At 42.5% G+C, this 20965-nt stretch overlaps 1 protein-coding gene across 1 annotated transcript in view; it reads right to left on the bottom strand.

The window, feature by feature from the left end:
* Window positions 1-20965, bottom strand: part of TMEM248 (transmembrane protein 248) — a 100571-nt gene that overhangs the window by 2462 nt on the left and 77144 nt on the right. Inside the window, exons 3-6 of the mRNA XM_073616757.1 lie at window positions 18820-19105; window positions 15886-16036; window positions 15607-15790; window positions 11401-11544 (exon numbers count right to left, since the gene is read on the bottom strand). Of these exons, the coding sequence (XP_073472858.1) occupies window positions 11401-11544; window positions 15607-15790; window positions 15886-16036; window positions 18820-19105 (765 nt within the window). The remainder of the gene's footprint in view (window positions 1-11400; window positions 11545-15606; window positions 15791-15885; window positions 16037-18819; window positions 19106-20965) is intronic.

Genomic DNA, 20965 nt, shown 5'->3' with positions numbered 1-20965 from the left:
ATAGGACTTTTTTACCTAATGTAAAATCATTTTCTTCAGGTCAACTGAGGGACACAGTGTTCAGAAACAGTCAGGTTATACTGCTGCCTACAGGAGGTTGGGACAGAAAAAAAAAAAAAAGGGGGGGGGGGGGGGACGACAGTCAATGACAGACTCTTACAAATCTGGGAACCATCCGCATTTCATGGGTATCTGAAGGACCAACACGTAAATCAAATTTAGATGACGTAAAACCCTGTGCAAGACAGGAACTGCCATGACTAAGGGACAGGGCCAGATTAAGGTAGGGGCAATTGGAGCTGCAACTCCAGGTCCCTACCTTAATATAGGCCCAGGCTGGCCAGGTTCACTGTCACCACTATTTACTGTCACTTGTAAACACAGAAGCCCGACTTCTGTGCTACACATGACAGTGCACTTCTCCCGGCAGCTCCCTCAGAAAATCCATTCACAGCACTCAAGGCAGACACAGAGGGACAGCTGCCATGGCACGAATGTGTTTATAGGCTTCAGAAAGGGTATCCCATGCTGGCTTAAAAATAGCCTGGTGCTTGGATCCTGACGCCCCCTGCTGGACAATCTCATTGCTGCTGTGTTTGTCCAGTAGTGGAGAGGCAGAGCTGCAAATGGACTGTGTGGGACACTGAGATCAGCGGCTTCTGAGAGGTCAACAGCTAGAGGAAAGGGGAGGATGGGGTGTTTGTGCATAGGTAAGGGCAGTGAGGGAGCAGGGGTCAAAGCTGAAGCAGCTGCATTGTGAAACAGAGTTTAGCTGTTGTGGAGGAAGGGTTAAGGAGGTGGCTGCTGAGATGATCTATAAGAGAAGGATGCAGAGGTGAACTTTGGATGTGGGGGCAGAAGTGTAGCAAACTCCTGGACCCTGCATTCTGTGCATATTACCCTTCTGTGTAAAGACTAAGTTCCTCAAAAAGTGGGACTTTAATGGATCAGAAATGCTCAAGGAGTAGGGAATTTGATAAAAATACAAATTTATTAAAACATGTCAGCAAATTTTTTACACAGTTGACACACACGATAGTGATAAGAATACACATGAAAAACAAACAATACACAATACAAAAAAGGAAAAGGAAAGCCCAGATCAACTGAAAGACAGAAGAAATCCAACGCGTTTTGACAAATGAGGTAGAGGTCTTCTTTAGGGTCAGTGGGCTGACAATTTCCAGATCAACCCATACATACAATCTATAATATCAATAGATACAAAATTACAAAACGCACATCAAAATTCATAATTTAACATAACTGTTATATATAGCAGAAGAACAAAATGTGCATGCAGGTATCCATACTGACCTCACGTGTCTTATGTGTCAATCAAAATAGATTCCTAGCGCAACAAATAGGAGACTAGAATGCCAGTCAAATGCCGTTTAGCCAAAGCAGGAGGGAAAACTGAGCCGTGGCCCTGTAAAAGATCCCCTTGTGTTCGCCTGAACCTGCCTTCCAAAAGGGGGCCTGAGCAGCGTCAAAGAGCCAACCAAAATCTAGGTATATGCAAAAACAGAAAGAAATGAAATAGACCAATGATGAATCGATTATACTATAAAAAGTCATACTATAAAACAAAAGTTTAATGCACCAAAACAATGGACGCTCAGTAGTGTCGTCCAAACAGGTGATAATGATAACCATACCTATCTTTTAAAGGTTTGTAAGATGAATCTATCACCATGAAAGTCGCTCCATAGCGCAAAGACAGATCCCACTGTAGAAGGGTGCTGGTAGTCAAACAAGGCTATGCCGCATATGAGGTTTGAGAGCAAATAATGCTCACAAGTATCCAAAAGGTTGAATAAACAGCAGCCAGACCTACAATCAAAAATATTATAAGTTTGTATAGTCTCAAGGGACCAGAAAATTAATCCCAAAGTACACAAAAGTTAGAGGATAATGAGCCCCAAACAGTGCAAAATATCACATACCTTGTAAGCTTTATTGATGTCTTAGATGTGGCAGTTCTTCGTGTGTCCAAGGAGCTACCAGGAGCATGTGAAGTTGCCCGTTTTTAAATGGTGACCATAATGAGAGCGGGAGGTGTGGTGAGTGATGTCATTAAAAAGAGGCCTCCAGAATGCAACCACACGAATGCAACCACACGCGCCGCAGACACAGGTGTATCCGATCACGGTGAGGCTGGGTCACGGCACCGCCACGAACGTCATTGCGAGCAGACGTCGGATCGGATCACGTGACGCCACTAACGCACGAAGGACAAAAGGCACATGGAAGCAAACCATGCACCAAAGCCTGAAAGGAGCCGTGGTAAGCGCCCTTCCAGGGAGCGGTCCATGCGGCCTGGGTGCACCAGCTGGGAAAGCAGAACTAACGCACATGAGGGAAAGGGGGAAAGAGAGGGCTCAGGTTGTTGAGAACCATGTACAAAAGATGTAAACAAATACATTGAAGAAAGCAGCCATCGGAAATAGGAGTAGATTAGCCACATTGGGTGCCAAAACAAAAAAAAAAAAAATACGAAAAAGAAAAATAAACTGAAAAATTTTAGAAAAAAAAAATCTATATGCAATTATAATATAATGGCAATTGATACATATGGTCCATATGGAAACCCAACCACATTGATGACAATATAATTTGTCAGATAACTGAGTGACTACACATCATACAACACAATTGATGGACCAGCAAGCCAATATCGTAAATACTGTAAAAAATTGTATAAATCATTATTTCAGAAATTACACACATGGGGGACTAATATAGTAACAAATAAATCTGAAACAGGACGGCTAAGGGAGTTAGTTATTTTCTGGACCACCCGAGACGAATCCTTCCAAAAAGGGCTTATAAGATATGGTCTCGTTTAGGCCAGGAAATGTAGTAGCATAGAGTTTAAAGATCCAGTGTTGTTCACATTGCAACAGTGTCTTATTCCAGTCCCCACCTCTAAGGTCTGGGTGTACGCTATCATGTATTAAAAATTGGATCCGTGGGAAGGAACCTCCATGGAATTGAGTCACATCAAGTGGCAGATCTGGATTACATAATTGCATGCTACGAATATGACAGTATGCTCTCTGCCAAAATTCCATTTTAGCAGAGAGCCAAAATGGAATGGAATTCCAATTGCAATGGAATTTTGGCAGGGAGCATACCGTCATATTCGTAGCATGCAATTATGCAATCCAGATCTGCCACTTGGTCGACATGTGACTCAATTCTACGGAGGTTCCTTCCCACGGATCCAATTTTTAATACTTGATAGTGTACACCCAGGCCTTAGAGGCGGGGACTGGAATAAGACACTGTTGCAACGTGAACAACGCTGGATCTTTAAATTCAATGCCACTACATTTCCTGGCCTAAACGAGACTATATCCTATAAGCCCTTTTTGGAAGGATTCGTCTCAGGGTGGTGCAGAAAATGACTAACTTCCTTAGCCGTTCTGTTTCAGATTCATTTGTTACTATATTTGTCCCCCGTGTGTATAATTTCTGTAATAATTTATACAATTTTTGACAGTATATACAGTATTGGCTTGCTGGTCCATCAATAGTGTTGTATGATGTGTAGTCAGTTATCTGACAAATTATATTGTCATCAATGTGGTTGGGTTTCCATATGGACCATATGTGTCAATTGCCATTATATTATAATTACATATAGATTTTTATCTAACATTTTTCAGTTTATTTACTTTTTCTTTTTTCCCCCCCTTTTCTTTTTCGTATTTTTTTTTTTCTGTTTTGGCACCCGATGTGGCTAATGTACTCCCCATTTCAGATGGCTGCTTTCTTCAATGCATTTGTATACATCTTTTGTCCATGGTTCGCCACAGCCTAACTGAGCCCTCTGTCTCCCCCTTTCCCTCGTGTTCGTTTGTTCTGCTTTCCCAGCTGGTGCACTCAGGCCACACAGAACGCCCCCTGGAGGGGTGGTTACGACAGCTTCTTTCAGACTTTGGTGCATGGTTTGCTTGAATACGCCTTTGTCCTTCATGTGTCAGTGGGGGGGCGGCGCAGAAAGCCGTGCCGTCACGTGATCGGATCCGACGTCTGCCCGCGATGACCTCATTCGCATCAATTCATGGCGATGATGTGACTTGCTGGTGGCGCTGTGTCCCAGCGTCACCACGAACGGATACACCTGTGTCTTTGGCGCGCCGTCGGCTCAAGGGGGCCAATCGCGTAATTGCATTCAGGAGGCCTCTTTTTGATGACATCACTCACCACACCTTCCTCTCTCATTATGGCCACCATTTAAAAACAGACAACCTCACATGCTCCTGGTAGCTCCTTAGACACATGAGGAACTGCCACATCTATGACATCAATAAGGCTTACAAGGTATGTGATATTTTCTGCTGTTTGGGGCCCATTATCCTCTAACTTTTGTGTACTTTCGGATTAATTTTCTGGTCCCTTGGTACAATACAAACTTATAATATTTTTGATTGTAGGTCTGGCTGCTAATTCAACCTTTGGTTACTTGGGTGCAAGAGTACTTCTGAAACTGTAGGGTGCAAGACTACTTCTGAAACTGTGTACATACATGTAAAAATGTCTGTTATGCATTCTGTACGGTATTGGTTATACTATTGTTGTTTTTAATGTTGAAATTTAATACATTACATTGGTATTAATATTTTGTAATATTTTCTTCAAGTGCCTTAAAAGTCCAACATTAGGGGGTCCATTGTTTAATTGTTTAGCTTATTACTGGATGTGGCACAAAAATATACAGTAAGCTGCCGTTCCACAACAGAATCTTTGGATACTTGTGAGCATTATTTCCTCTCAAACCTCATATGCGGCATAGCCTTGTTTGACTACCAGCGGCCTTCTACAGTGGGATCTGTCTTTGCGCTATGGAGCAACTTCCACGGTGATAGATTCATCTTACAAACCTCTAAATGACAGGTATAGGCGACACTACTGAGCATCCATTGTTTTGGTGCATTAAAGTTTTGATTTATAGTATGACTTTTTATAGTATAAATAGATTCATCATTGGTTTTTGCATATACCTAGATTTTTGTTGGATCTTCCTTTGACGCTGCTCAGGCCCCCTTTTGGAAGGCAGGTTCAGGCGAACACGGGGGGGGGAAATCTTTTACAGGGCCACAGCTCGGTTTTCCCTCTTGCTTTGGCTACATGGCATTTTACTGGCATTCTAGTTTCCCATCTGTTGAGCTAGGAATCTATTCTGATTGACACATAAGACACGTGAGGTCAGTATGGATACCTGCATGCACATGTTCTTCTGCCATAACCGTTATGTTATAAGTTATGTTAACCACTTGCTACCCGCCATATAGCAGAATGACGGCGGCAAAGTGGTTTCAATACCCTGACTGGGCGTCATATGATGTCCTCAGGAGATAAAGCCGCTGTGCGCCCCGAGGGCGCGCATCGCGCCGATCTTTGTTGCGTTGTGTCAGTCTGACACACCGCAACTCCGATCTAGGTAAAGAGTCTCTGAGGGAGACTCTTTACCACGTGATCAGCCGTGTCCAATCACGGCTGATCACGATGTCAATAGGAAGAGCCGGTGATCGGCTTTTCCTCACTCGCGTCTGACAGAAGCGAGTAGAGGAGAGCCGATCGGCTGCTCTCCTGACAGGGGGGGTCTATGCTGATTGTTTATCAGCACAGCCCCCCCTCGGATCCCACCCAGGACCACCAGGATGGCCACCACACTGAACCACCAGGTATGCCCCCTAGACCCCCAGGGAAATACCAATCTGTGCCCAGGCAGCTGCCAATCAGTGCCCACGCACAATGCCTACCACTGCCAGTGCCACCAGGGATGCCCATCAGTGCCACCCATAAGAACCCATCTTTGCAGCCTTTCAGTGCCCAGTGTTGCCTATCAGTGCCCACCAGTGCCACCCATGAGTGCCCATCAGTGCTGCATCAGTGCTGCCTACCAGTGCCCATCAGTACCGCATATCAGTGCCCATCGTCACTGCCTGCTCATTGGTGCCACCTCATCGGTGCCGCCTTATCAGTGCCCATCAGTGAAAGAGAAAACTTACAAAATTTTATAACAGAAACAAAAGCAAAACTTTTTTCAAAATTTTCAGTCTTTTTTTATTTGTTTAGAAAAAAAAAACCCCCGCAGAAGTGATCAAATACCACCAAAAGAAAGCTCTATTTGTGGGAACAAAATAAAAATTTAGTTTGGGTACAGTGATGGATGACCGCGCAATTGTCATTCAAACTGCGACAGCGCTGAAAGCTGAAAATTGGTCTGGGCAGGAAGGTGTATAAGTGCCCTGTATTGAAGTGGTTAAATTATGAATTTTGACATGTGTTTGTAATTTTGTATCTATTGATATTATAGATTGTATGTATTGATCTGGAAATTGTCAGCCCATTGACCCTGAAGAAGACCTCTACCTCATTCGTCAAAGCGCGTTGGATTTCTTCTTTTCTTTCCGACAGTCGATCTGGGCTTTCCTTCTCCTTTTTTGTATTATGTGTATTGTTTGTTTTTCATGTGTATTCTTATCACTATTGTGTGTCAACTGTATAAAATTTGCTGACATGTTGTAATAAATTTGTATTTTTATAAAATTCCCTACTCCTTGAGCATTTCTGGTCCATTAAAGTCCCACTTTGACGAACCTAGTCTTTACATGTTGTAATAGGGATGTGGACCTGAACTAGCTCTTTCCCAATTAGTTGGCAATAACTCCCCTTTCTTATTACCCTCCTGTGTATCATGCACTCTTGAACCCAGGAGTGTTAGGCACGCCTGGTTTTATTATACAACGCTCCTTTAAGACTCTCCCACCCTATTATGCAGCGTGCTCCTCCACAGGAAGGGTTCTCCTGCACCTTTCTCTGAGGGGAAAAAATCCCTGGGGCCCAGCTGCCCCAAAAGAACAGGCTGCGCATGGAAAGCAATGGGCCGACAGGGAGAGATCTCCCATGGCCTGACCAGACCTGCACCGCCTGGGCCGGGTGGCGGGATTAATAATGGGTGCCAGATGGACAGTCCTAATTGAAAACTGGTACTTGGCATCCAAATTGTTGTGCAAGGCCTGCTTGGCTGCACCCTTCAACCTCACCTCAGAGGATGCCAGAGACCAGCAGTTTACACTCCGGACTCCTTAGTCCAAAGTGACCAACTGAATGTCTCTCCCAGAGCCCAGGATTCCAAACAGAGGGGGTTTCTCAAAAGGATGAGTCCACATGAGAATTGAGGAAGATACTAAAAAGGTCCCCCCCTCCTTTGACAAATAAGGAAGGGGTAAAAGGTCCACAGATCAAAGGACTCTGACGGGTTCAAAAAAATGACTTTTTTCTGGAAAGGATGCCAAAAAACCACTAGGGTGGACATGAGAAATGCTGTGAGAAGGGATTGGTGCTGCTGAAGGACACTGATAAGTGAGGTCATTAGGGAAGGCAGCTCTATGGACTGGTCCCTGTTGACCTTGTAGGATAAGTTGTCCCTAAAAAAGAGGGGTAGGACTGAGTATCAAGTAATTTGAAAAGGTACAACCACAAGGTAAAAAACTCCCCTGCAGGGAGTAGAGCAAGTCCGAGTGGAATACCACTCCAAAAGATAAGCTCCTACCAGAGTAGAAATCAGATGTCGCAGGACATGGAAAACTCAGACAAAAACTTGGTAATATACAGTGGTAATATCAGAAGGGTGAAGAGGGACAGTGGAAAGAGATGCCCAGTTCCAGTGTCCACCATTTGTCAAAGTTGGGATGCGCCTTCAGGCAAAAGGCTGAACAGGGGGAGGGGGTTAGAAAACCTCTGGCTGTAGGCTCTGAATGTCTACATGCAACTACTGCTGTAGTAAAAAAAGGGAGGATTAGATTTCTCTGCCCATTCCACAGAGCTAATGTGCTGAAGCAGGAGCATGATCTGACCACCAGTGTAGTCGGACAATGTCAAGAGCAGGTCAAAAGAGAAAAAGTCCCTCGATGGGTAACCAAGTCAAATGTTTCTTGGCTGAATCATCAATGCCCAAAACACGTGCTCCATCTTCTCTATGAAACAAGAGCCTACTCTAGCAATGAAGGAGTCCTCTAAGTGCAGCTACCCTTTCTGACATTATTAATTATTATTACAGGATTTATATAGCACCAACGGTTTGCGCAGCGCTTTATAATGTAGGGGGACACTACACCAACAGTACAATTCAAAACAAGTGGGTTAGCGAAGCCCTGCTCCTGCGAGCTTACAATCTAAGAGGGAGGGGCTGGTGAAACAAAACAGTAGGGACTGTGAGGGATGAACTGATGAGGAGTATAAGATTCGATTGTTAGCTGGAGGCAGGATAGGCCACCCTGTAGAGAGTTTTCAGAGATCAAATAAAAGTGGACAGAGTAGGAGATAGCTGGACAGATTGGGGTAGTGAGTTCCAGAGGATGGGAGAGGCTCTGGAGAAGTCCTGGAGACGAGCATGGGGGGAGGAGACAAGGGAGCTAGAGAGCAGAAGGTCTTGGGAGGAGCGGAGAGGATGGTTTGGGCGATATTTGGAGATAAGATTGGTGATGTAGCTCGGGGCAGAATCATGAACGGCTTTGCATGTTATTGTTAGTGTTTGAAGACTGAAGAGGGGATAGCTTGCGGAGAGGTAGGCCAATGAGAAGGGAGTTAAACAGTCAAGGTGAGAGATAAGGGAGTGAATAAGTTGCTTAGTGGTCTTGACGATTAGAAAGGGGCGTATTTTGGAGATGTTTCAGAGGTGAAGTCTGGACGATTTGGACAGTGATTGGATTTGGGGCTCAAAGAACAGGTCAGTCTAGGATTGCACCTAGTACCTTGGCATGAGGAGAGGGACTGATGGTTGTATTATTGGTCATGATGGAGAAGTCAGGGGGAGGGGCACGGGCTGAAGAAAAAATTATGAGATCAGTTTTAGAAAGATTGAGTTTGAGGAAGTGGTGTGACATCCATGTTGATATGTCAGTTAGTAACGTGAGAGGAGACTGAAGGAGTGAGGTGAGGAGTAGAGAGATAGGATTTGTGTGTCATCAGTAGAGGTGGTACTGGAAGCCCTTAACAAACCAAGGGAGGAGGTGTAAATAGAGAAGAGAAGGGGTCCGAGGACAGAATCTTGAGGTACCCCTACAGAAAGAGGAAGTGGAGAGGAGGAAACAGAGTTATAGGTCACACTGAAGGAGCACTGTCATAGTAAACTAAGCGTTCTAATAGTTGACGCAAACGGGAGCAAGGAGATGGGTCTTAAGTTGTTCAGGCTGATGATATCCAGTGAGGGCTTTTTAGGTATGGGGGTGATCAGGGCATGTTTTAGAGGGGAAGGGAAGGTGCCAGTACAGAGAGAGAGATATTGAAGATGTGAGTGAGGCATGGTTTGACATATCCAATTTACTTCTAACCCAGGTCAGTCACTCTAGTTAATTCAAGCTGGGATCTAAGGAGGAGAATTAAACTGTTGTCGGTGAAATTATTAAAAGTGGCAACACCATCAACCCATTTAGTAGTATGCCTGTTAAGGATCACTCAAGTGACCACTAGGTTATAAATTCCCTGTCAACTGAGAAAATCTTCCAAACACTCTCAGGGGTAACCCAGGGACCTATAGGGTGTTTCTGGTCCCTATAGAGGACTAACTTAAATAGCGAGTGTGATGGTAAGGTCGTTGCAGCTGTGGGAGCTCTAAAGACCTGGAGCCTGAAGGTGGTTGATCCTCTAGGTGCAAGGTAGAATGCACTGCATCAATCAGGTTAACAAAACCTTGTAAATCTGGGTTATCTGCAGGTGACTCAAACACAGCCTCTCTACGAATAGACTGTTGAGACTCTGAATCAAAGATAATAACAGAGGCCTCAGTTTCATTCACAGGTCCAGAAAGGTCAGAGATAGACTCTGCCGGAAATGGCGCCGACGTGTGCTTGGAGCCTCTGCGAGTAGAGTGCTTCAATAATTGGGCATAAACAGACAAAAAGTCCAAAGAAGAAATGGTAGTCCTTGTGGACATGGTAGAGGGCTCAGCTGAACAAGACACTGATGAGGACAACCCTAAAATATGGGTCCTAGCTACAAAATTAGAGGTGCAAGTTTCTCCTGTAGATACAAGGTAAACAACCCCATAACTACTAGCCGAGTATAAGCCAACCAAAGTCACAATACTATCTTCTGTGTTTACATGTTGTGCCACACAGTGGGAAGCAACTAGGCCCAATAAGAGTCAAAGCCTTGCGTACTCACAAACCCAGTAAGCTCATGCTGATGAGGGTTTCAGGCAGCAAGAGGTGTCCATGTTACTTATGCAGGCAGTGGAATGGGACAGGATGATCCACATGTTTCAGGAGCAGGATGTGGCTTCTGAATGGCAGGAAAGAGCTTATGCTCATGCAGCACTCCACCTAGTGGATTACATAAATGCTTGGGCCCCCCAGCATTAAACCTTACTGCAATAAAACCGTCAGTGGCAGAACAGGTGCCCAACAGTGCAACAGTAAAGTACCTCCCTGAACTTCAGCCTGACTGGCCTCGTTTACCAAGTCTTCAAAGATGTGGCACAACCTCAGGTGTTACCCTAACTTTGGACCTGGAGAGCACTCTGCTGCTAATACAGTACACAATGGTCTGGAAACCACCACAATACAGAGCCCAGTGCCTGAAGGTCACATTGCAGGCTGGCCCTACAATCACTGAGTTCAGGGGGTTGGTGGTACAAACTCCAAAGCTGTTGCTGAGGATAATCCGATCTAGGATAGCTGCTATGTAGAGACCAGCTCAAGCAGCAATTTGGGAATTTTATTGAAATAAATAAAAGGTCACAAAAGGAAAAAAAAAATAGGAGGCCAGCAAAAACAAATACAGCTACATTTTTCTTAGCAGAGCTGAAGAAAGGGGTTCAACCACCTAGGACACTAGCACAAAAACTTTAGGCATGCTGAGTAGAGGATGGGGTATATGGGCTGAGTAGAGGATGGGGTATATGGAGCTGGTGTACAATTTTTTTTGTTTTCCAGAGTCCAAACCTCCTGTAAGTGGCAGTATGATACAACATCTATCCAATTTTTGCAGACCACCCCAGCATACTGTGTCACATCAGCACTTGTGGCCGCTAGCTGTTCCAACCATCTTCCATCTCTCACACCTTGCAATTGAATAGCGAGAGTTGGGGATAAGCGAATGGGCTTGCCTAATCTATTTATGGGAACTTGTTCAAGCTTTAGATAATCATATATTCTCTACAAATTTGATAGATCTACACACTGATGTGCTTTAGAATTAAAAAAAAAAAAAAAAATTAGATGGGCTGTGGACATACAGCTGCTTGATGAATAAAGCCCTGGGGCTCTTGGACATGCTTCAACAAAAACATAATGTATAGGCACTTTTACCCACCCACTATTAAGACTTGCTGCCTCATAAACCACTTTAAAATACAGGTTTTATTATTTTTCATCTGGCAATTACCTTCTCTTGGCAGAATTCTGCATTGTTTTGCCTTATCTTGCTTGGTCGACCTCTGATGACTGCATAGCAGAACATAGTGATGACCATTACAAAGAGGAAGTAGCTGGTATCCATCAGGTGCAGATTAATAAGGGAGCGGTCATCCTATAATCACAAAGAAAGCACATATTTGAGAAGTCCAATGTCAAAAGAAATCAGTCCTTTGAGGTTTCTTACAATATGACTAACTATATATGAAGGCAACAAACGGAAAGGTCCTGAGGTTCATTTGAATACACCCATATGGTCAATAAAGGTGCATCAAAGAGGAATAAAAGAGCTGTTACTGCATTTGTTTAAACTTCACCCACATATGCTTAGCACTTCCTCAGACACACATATATTATATATATATCTATATATAGATATAGATATCTATATATAGATATCTATATATCTCTCTCTCTCTATCTATCTATATATAGATATATATATATGCATTTTTTATGCTTTTTTTGGCCAATTTGTTGTTGGGCAGATTAAAAAAAAAAACGCAAATTGCTGCAAAGACACACTACATGCTTTTCTGCAACTTCTCCATTGAAGTCTATTAAACCAAAAAAGCACCATTTTGCATTAAAAAAAAGTCCTTGACCCTTTTCAAATAGCAGTTGAAAAAAAAAGCATAGATGTGAATGTTTCCCATAGGAAACCATGTTAAATTAACGGTAGTGCACTTCTGCAAAAAGAACCAAAAAAATGCATAGACGTTTAGTAGCAGCAGCATGCTTTTTTTGTATCACCTGCCATCATGGGGTTAAAAAAATACATTTTTTTTCCTTTTATAGCACAAAAAAAGAGCAGATAATCGCTACTATAAGGGATTAATTTATACTGTGAAACAATGAAAGTAATATATAGAATAAATACACCCAGAAGTAGGATATATGGGCATTTTAACTAGGAGTCAGACATGAACCTATAGGAAGGGTGGAAAGGGAGATATAAATATTTTATATTAAAGTAGTACTAAAAGCTGAGACTTTTTCTCATGGATATGATCAGTTTTGCACAAAGCACCCCTGATTCTCCTCTTTAGGGGTCCCCCACCGAGGCTTCTGGATCTTCCTGCCCTCAGATTGCCCCAATAGCAAGCTGCAAAGTATAGTATAGAGTGGCCCTATAGCAAGGTAAAAAAAATAAATAAATAAAAATCTGCCTTTAGAACAACTCACTTCCTGGCCAGGACTACATGTCCCATGAGGCATTGCTCATCACATATTCATGTTCACAAGTTCTCAGTCACTTATTAACATCTATCAATGGTGTACTGAGCTGTATGTGGCGCTGTACTGGAGTTCCTAATATGTAAACAAATAATGCATTCTGTATGCAGGTCAACTAATCAGCTGGCAGATTAATCGTTTATGATAATAGTTGACAATTATTTTCATAATCAATTGGTTGTTTCGGCCCTAGATTGGAGGCATAGGTATCATGGATTGGAGGGGAGATTGGAGGCATATGTATGATTCAGACCTAAATCCAGCACATATATGCTCTCAATCCCCCCCCCCCTTTCCTCCCAGCACACATCTTGTTCAAACCCCAATTATACCAATGGCACACTGTCATAGCTCCCATTCTCCTGCAGCCACGGGGTCCAGTCATCGGTGCATTGCACACCGAGGGTGGGCCGAGAGGGTTTGAGCCCACCCACTTGGGATTGCCTTGAAACATGCATTGCCCCACTCCTTAGATGTGCGGAAGGAGGTAGGTGGAGAGGGGTGGTCCAATTGTACCACCTGTACAGTTACTATTAAAATGGCTGCACTGCAAGCCTGTGTGTGGCGGGGGGGGGGGGGGGGGTGTTGCACTGCCCTGTGGGTGTGTGTGCGTATTATATATATATATATTTATTACACACACACACAGTTGGGACGGAAAGTAATCAGACCCCCTTAAATGTTTCACTCTTTGTTATATTGCAGCCATTTGCTAAAATCATTTAAGTTCATTTTTTTTCCTCATTAATGTACACACAGCACCCCATATTGACAGAAAAACACAGAATTGTTGACATTTTTGCAGATTTATTAAAAAAGAAAAACTGAAATATCACATGGGGGCTTTCATGTGTTTTGCACTGAGGAGAGGCTTCTATCGGGCCACTCTGCCATAAAACCCTGACTAGTGGAGGGCTGCAGCGATGGTTGACTTTCTACAACTTTCTCACATCTCCCGACTGCATCCCTGGAGCTCAGCCACAGTGATCTTTGGGTTCTACTTTAGCTCTCTCACCAAGGCCCCAATAGATCAGTTTGGCCAGACGGCCAACTCTAGGAAGGGGTCTGGTCGTCCCAAACGTCTTCCATTTAAGGATTATGGAGGCCACTGTGCTCTTAGGAACCTTAAGTGCAGCAGAAATTTTTTTGCAACCTTGGCCAGATCTGTGCCTTGCCACAATTCTGTCTGAGCTCTTCAGGCAGTTCCTTTGACCTCATGATTCTCATTTGCTCTGACATGCACTGTGAGCTGTAAGGTCTTATATATAGACAGGTGTGGCTTTCCTAATCAAGTCCAATCAGTATAATCAAACACAGCTGGACTCAAATGAAGGTGTAGAACCATCTCAAGGATGATCAGAAGAAATGGACAGCACCTGAGTTAAATATATGAGTGTCACAGCAAAGGGTCTGAATACTTAGGACCATGTGATATTTCAGTTTTTCTTTTTTAATAAATCTGCAAAAATGTCAACAATTCTGTGTTTTTCTGTCAATATGGGGTGCTGTGTGTACATTGAGGAAAAAAAAAAAAATTATCTTAAATGATTTTAGCAAATGGCTACAATATAATAAAGAGTGAAAAATTTAAGGGGGGGTCTGAATACTTATATATATATATATATATATATATATATATATAAAAAAGAGAGAAAATTGTATTATGTTAACCACTTCTCCTTAGGTGGACGTCATGACATCGAGGACTTGAAGTGGAGATATCTGAATGATGCCTGCAGCTACAGGCATCATCCAGATATTTTTTTTTTTCAGCCGGCGATTCCCTCGCATGTAAAAGCCATCTAGACGGCTGTTTATCTGCTTGATTGCTTTTACAGGCAGTGGGAGGGGACGCCCCCCGCCGCACTCGTGCTTCTCCAGTGTCTCCCATGTTTTCGGGGAGAAGAATGAATCTCAGGCTTTCCAACATAGTGGAGAGATGTGGGGACTTAGACCCCAAATCTTTCTGTAAAGAGGACCTGTCATGCCCTATTTCTATTACAAGGGATGTTTACATCCCTTGTAATAGGAATAAAAGTGATCAAAAAAGTAAAAAATGAAAGGGAAAAAGTGTAAAAATAAAATAAACGAAAAAAATAATTTTTAAAAGCGCCCCATCCCCTCTTGCTCGCACACAGCGAACGCATACGTAGGTTGCACCCGCAAATTTTATTTTTTACACAAAAGTAATTTTATTCAAAAACTTTTCACAAAAAATAAAAATCTTCCAGGGGCTCAACATGCCTCGAAGCTAATTCCTTGGGCTGTCTACTTTCCTAAAAGGGGTAATTTGGGGGGGGGGGGGGGGGGGGGGGGTATATTGTACTGCCCTGGCATTTTGGCACCTCAAGAAATGTGATGGCAGTGTGGTAGTTGGAAAGTAAAAGCTGTGTAAATTCCAGCTGTATTATACACCATAGTTTGTAGATGCTATAACTTTTGCGCAAACCAATCAATATACGCTTATTGGGATTTTGTTTACCTTAGACATGTAGCAGAATACATTTTGATGTAAACTTATGACAAATTACGAGTTTATTGGATATCTTTTCTAACAAAAAGTAGAAAATATTGTTTTTCAAAATGCTGTCTTTTTTCGTTTATTTCACAAAAAAAAAAAAAAACCCAGGCAGTGATCAAATATCACCAAAAGAAAGCTCTTTTTGTGGGGGGAAAAAAAAAAAAAAAAAAAGGACAATAATTTAATTTGGGTACAGCCTTGCATGACTGTGCAATTACCAGTTAAAGTAGCGCAGTGTCGAATAGGAAAAAAAGGTCTGCTCAGGAAGGGGGTAAAACCTTCCAGAGGTCAAGTAGTTCTAAAAGCTAGCAACATCTGATCAGTCCACAAAATGCACAGTATATGTGCATGGAGCTGGTAAGCTGTGTCATTGATTAATTATTAGAAGGAAAACAGTGCAAGTATATATCGTGTATTCACCTCTGGAACAATAACTGTAAGCTTAGGGTTTAATGCATGGTACACCTTCCCAATAGCTCCCTTATAACACCAGAAAGGGTTGTAGTCCTGTGCATATTTTGTGCCAGAGTCTCGAGCAGTAGTGAACATTTTGTACCACAGGGTGGCATTGCTGTACGTTTCGGGAATGCAGTGAGGTGGTTGCCTGAAACAAACAAGACAATGCGTTAATGTCTTCTTTATAATAGGCTATAATTAGCATACTGCGACGACGACTTTAATGAAAAATAAGCTGCTCACACAGTGACTGGGAACACGCTGCTCACTGCCGTCACAGTCATACAAGTAGTAAATACCACCTGTTCACAGTGCCCGTGGAGGATACATTCATCAGAGTTCCAGGCAGCCGGCAGAGTGAACGTTATATTCATTTCCTCATGGGACTCTCTTCCTTCGATAGGGAAGCAAAAGGGAGATATAAATAGACAGGCTTCAGAGAGCAATAAAAGCAGGATGAACAATTCCATAAGATGAAAGAAAAAAAAAAAAAAAAAAAGTCACAGAACAAACCAATCAGGAATCTAAAATGACATACATTTTACATAAACCAAAGCCTTAACATCAATCCTGATCATTTGGAGGTTCTTGGACTCTGAGCAAGTATAATATCCATATTTAAACTACATCCCTATGTTAACTGTACTCAACATGATGCACCGTGCGGAGGTTACATTAATAAATGTAATATTTTTGACAGCTAAGTTAACACTTTGCTAGATGGCAAATAATTGTCAGGTTAATCAATGCATATTGGCGCTGCTAATTTTGGCCTGGGCTTCGAAGGCTCCTAGGCACAAAAAGTTAGAGCATGGCTCCAAACTGTACACTGTAAATCCCAGCAGTGAAATAGTCAACCTAATGGCAATTTCTTTACATCACCCTTCTCTCACGAGCGGGAAAGTGTAAACCCCTATCGGGATATTTTTTGCTGTGTCCTGCTGGAAAAAATTTTTTCACGTCTTGGCTTGGAGATGCAAAGTTAATGAATTTTTTCAACTTAAGAGAATTGTCCCCCTTTAGAGGATTTTCCACCACTTTTTGATCTAATGACACTTTTGAAAAATTGGAATTTCCCATCACTTTCTGACGCAGAGACAATGGTCACCAGGACAAAATGGCCACTAGTGGGAACACAGACAGCAATACCTGGCCGAGTTTTTAATCCGTACGTATTCTACCCAAAACTAAAAAAACAAAAAAACAAAAACACATTTTGCCTTTGTGTACGTTTCTTCAATTTTTATACAAATGTATTGGAATTGTGCCATGAAAACAAAAAGACTTCCTATGGAATGAGAAAGACCTTTAAGACTTCTAGCTGGCTGGTCATGCACCGAGCAAATTTTTCCCAGTCCCTAATAAACCAGCTGAAATACTTTCAGTGGGTGACCCTGTCAGCTTCCTCCCGACATCCCCTGATTGAATAATTGAAGGAGCGGAATGGAAAAAGTTGAGCCAAACAGGACCTGCATCCAGTTAGATGCTGGCACTGTTTGGGAATTTTGACAGCTAGTAGACAGCTGGAGATTCTTCCATCTGTTCTGTGTAAGGTGGATAGAAGAATCGGTTAGATTTTTTTTTTTTTTGTTCACCCCACAGGCTGAATGGAAAAAACTATATGGGTATGGCCAAGTTTGGATGAATAAGTTTTAAAATGTTGTGTTTCTTCAGACTGCTATATGATCTCTACAGATTGCTTATCCCAGGCCCTAACAAAAATAAGCATGGGTAGACAGAATGGATACTACTGAGAGTTATTAAAGTGATAAAATGGCATTTTTGTGTATACTTACTTGCTCTGTGCAGTGCAGCCCTGATCCTCTTCGTCTCGGGTCCCTCAACAGCGCTCCTGGCCCCTCTCTGCCAAGCAACTTGCTATGGGGGCACAAAAGCAGGTTCGCTCCCAAGCCACTGGTCTGCATGTCCATACACACACACCTGCAGCTTGCCCCTGCCCCCTCTCTCTCATTGGCTTACTGGCTATGATTGACAGCAGCCAATGGCTCCTACTGCTGTCTCAACCAAGGAGAAGGGAGATTCCCCAGAAAGCCAAAGCTCTTGTGCACATAGCTGGACAGCGATGGGGCTCAGGTAGGTATTAGGGGGGCTGCTGCACATGGGTGTTTTGTTTTTTTTACCTTCATGCATACAAAACCTTGAGCCTTTAGAAGCCTTTAAAATTTTCAAATGTATCATAAAAGAAAAAAAAAAAAGAAACCGTTTACACAATGTTCCATGCATTGTGGAACAATATTCTACGCTATACTTACATTCTTACCCATTATCTGTCACAAAGCTAACAGAGTGAGGCAGAGAGAGAGAGAGAGACAAGCGATATATTTTATACACTGCTTCAACGCATGATCTCTTAGATCAAATTAGAGCATTTTGTCAGCTGCACTTGCAAATATTGCAGTTTGTCCAGGTTAGTTATGTTAAACATTCCTATTCCATGCAGATTTTAGAAACCTTCCCCAAAGGTAGCTTAAACGCATAGTCCAACTTTGTAACCATGTTTCACATTACAACCATATTTAAGATGTAACATGAAACATGGCGATATTCCTCAGCCCCCTACCATCAAACTTTATCTTTCTTATTTATTATAAGTATTGCTACAAAAGACTGTCAGACTGAAGATGTACAAGAGGAACTGGTCATTGACTGGGCTACAGGAGTTGTTATAAAATGGAGTTAAGCTCTCAGACTGGGGACATGTTACATGAAACTGCTAGTGATCACAGCTATTGCAGACCTATTACAAATCACAACTCCCACTGTAGCTCCGAGGGCCCCACTGAAAACACCAAAGGGCCACAGGTTGGGCACCAAGGTAATAGATCCTGGCCTGTGATCACCTTCCCCTCCAACAGCCAATTGATCCTTTGTTTGTACTGTATATGCTCAACTAACCCTCCAACACATCAGTACAAAGTAAAGAAAACAGGCCACATGCAGCGGTTTAATGTAACCTTACTTTTTAAATGTTTTAGGTGCTTTCTACTAGCAGATAGGTCAAACCTGAGAACTTCCACTTCATAATTTGCATATTATTGGGAAGGTGATAAGAATAAAATATTCAATTATGCACTTTAAGTCACGTATGAGCAATGCATATTATATATTCCTGAAGCTTAGAATTCTCTTTTAAACAGGTCACAACTTTATGGATACCTGAAAGTCCAATTTGATGACCAAAAATGGTAGAACTGAGATGCGTGATGTTACGAGAGTAGCCTCCAAAAGGTTTCAGAGGATCCAACGTCAGGGTAATGGCTACAGAGATATTTATAGGTCCGGTGTCTTCCAATGCCTGGGGGGTCTGTGTGGATGACCTAGCCTGGCCAGTGGTGACTGTACTCTCTGGTGGGCTGGTATCATTAAGAATATGCTTTAAGGTTTCATTTTCAGATATACAAAAGTCCAGATTATTAAATCTTAAGAGAAAGGTATTCCAGTCCTGCAGTAAAAAAATAAAATAAACTAAAGTTATGTAAACATGACTGATTACAACTAAATACAATACTGTTCAGAGCATGGCTTTTTAGTTCAATAAATGAATTGGTACACCAAGGGTTAAGACAAACTTGCTTGGCAATGGTGACAACAAAACAAAAATAGTTTCAGAATAATTTTAGTTGATGCAGAAAATCTGACTTTGTCTATATCAGCAAGTGGTGTTACATGATCACATGGCGGACCAAACTTTTCAAAAAATGGGGGGAGTGAGGCAAAAAAAAAATTGCATAGGGACCTTCGGTTGAGCTTTATTGTAAACATCTGATAAAACAGAGTTAATGGTTTAATAAGCTTGTTACCATGCAACATTTGTACATGTAAATGTCTAGCTGGGGCCAGTTACAGTGGGTATAGAAAAGAATCCCCCCCCCCCACCCTCTTAAAAATAATCACATTTTGTTGCTTTGCAGCCTGAATGAAGACAGACACAGTTTTTGTTTTATCCTGCTGACACCAACAACATGTCAGAAAAAAAAATACAAAATTCAAAAACGGAATCACAGAGTTGGAAAAAGGATCACCCCCTTGTGTCAGTATTTTGTTAAACCACGTTTTGCTTTAATTACAGCCATTAGTCTGTTGAGATATGTCTCTACTAACGTTGCACATCTAGACTTTGCAATATTTGCCCACTCTTCTTTACAGAACTGCTCAAATTCAGTTAAATTTGGTGGTGACTGTTTGTGGACTGCAGTGTTTAAGTCATGATAGATTGAACTAATACAATTATTAGAATAAAAATCAATAGAATCCGCAATCAACAAAGGTAAAGAAAAACTATTAGGACATATACTGCAGCTCGTATCAAGGAAAAAATATACATTGAAACAATATAAATTATAAACATTGGGCAACAAAAAGGTTGGCCGTTCCGGCTGCAAATTACTCATACTCAAAAAAAAAAAAAAAAAAAAAAAAAACCACACCAACTCCTCTGTGCAGTGGAACACTATGGTTCAGAGAGCCATCTGCAAGTAGTCTACAGTGGTTACCTATCATTTTTCAGGAGCCATTGCCTCCTGCTGCTGTCAAAGTCAGTGAGCCAATGAGGAGAAAGAGGGGGCAGGGCCGAGCCACGGCTCAATGTCTGAATGGACACAATGAGCAGCGGTTCGGCTCGGGTGCCTCCAAAAGCAAGCTGCTATGGATTACAGGGACAGGTTAGACTGTAGATTGCGTGCTTGGTAGAGCACGTGATAAAGACTGTCCAAGGGAGTACGTAGTACCCTCTGCATTCTGGAAGCTGGCCTGGCCATGGGTAATGAACTGGGAAGGTAAACATTTAGGCTTCTTACATTAGAAGATCCCATTGTGATTATCAAAGAAAGGGACATGCAGCAATCTGGCTCCATGTGTCCTCCAACTTGTTAGGGGCCAGATGATTTTTAAGAGATCTGTAGACTCATTGAAGATGGATCTCTGGACCGTAAAGTCCCACAGCACTTTGCTCAGACATAAGAAATCAAAAGACCTGAAAGTCTTTGCTATTGAAACGATACCTGCTAATTTGCCTGATAATGAGAGGTGTCTTAACCGGTTCCCGACAGGCGCACGCCGATGTACGTTGGCAGAATGGCACGGCTGGGCAAATGGGTGTACCTGTACGTCCCTTTAAATCTGCTGCCGTGCCATTGCTTGCGCACCGGCCGGGAGCTCCGTGAGTCGGGTCGCGGGTCCCGCGGACTCGATCGCCACGGGGATACCCGCGATCGCCTCACGAAGAGGATGAACAGGGAGATGCTAATGTAAACAAGCATTTCCCCGTTCTGCCTAGTGACAGTGTCACTGATCTCTGCTCCCT

Source organism: Aquarana catesbeiana, linkage group LG02 (assembly GCF_042186555.1).
Source record: "Aquarana catesbeiana isolate 2022-GZ linkage group LG02, ASM4218655v1, whole genome shotgun sequence".
Taxonomy (NCBI): Eukaryota; Metazoa; Chordata; class Amphibia; order Anura; family Ranidae; genus Aquarana; species Aquarana catesbeiana.
Note: the sequence above shows the minus strand (reverse complement) of the source record. Positions and strands in the feature narration are given on the sequence as shown.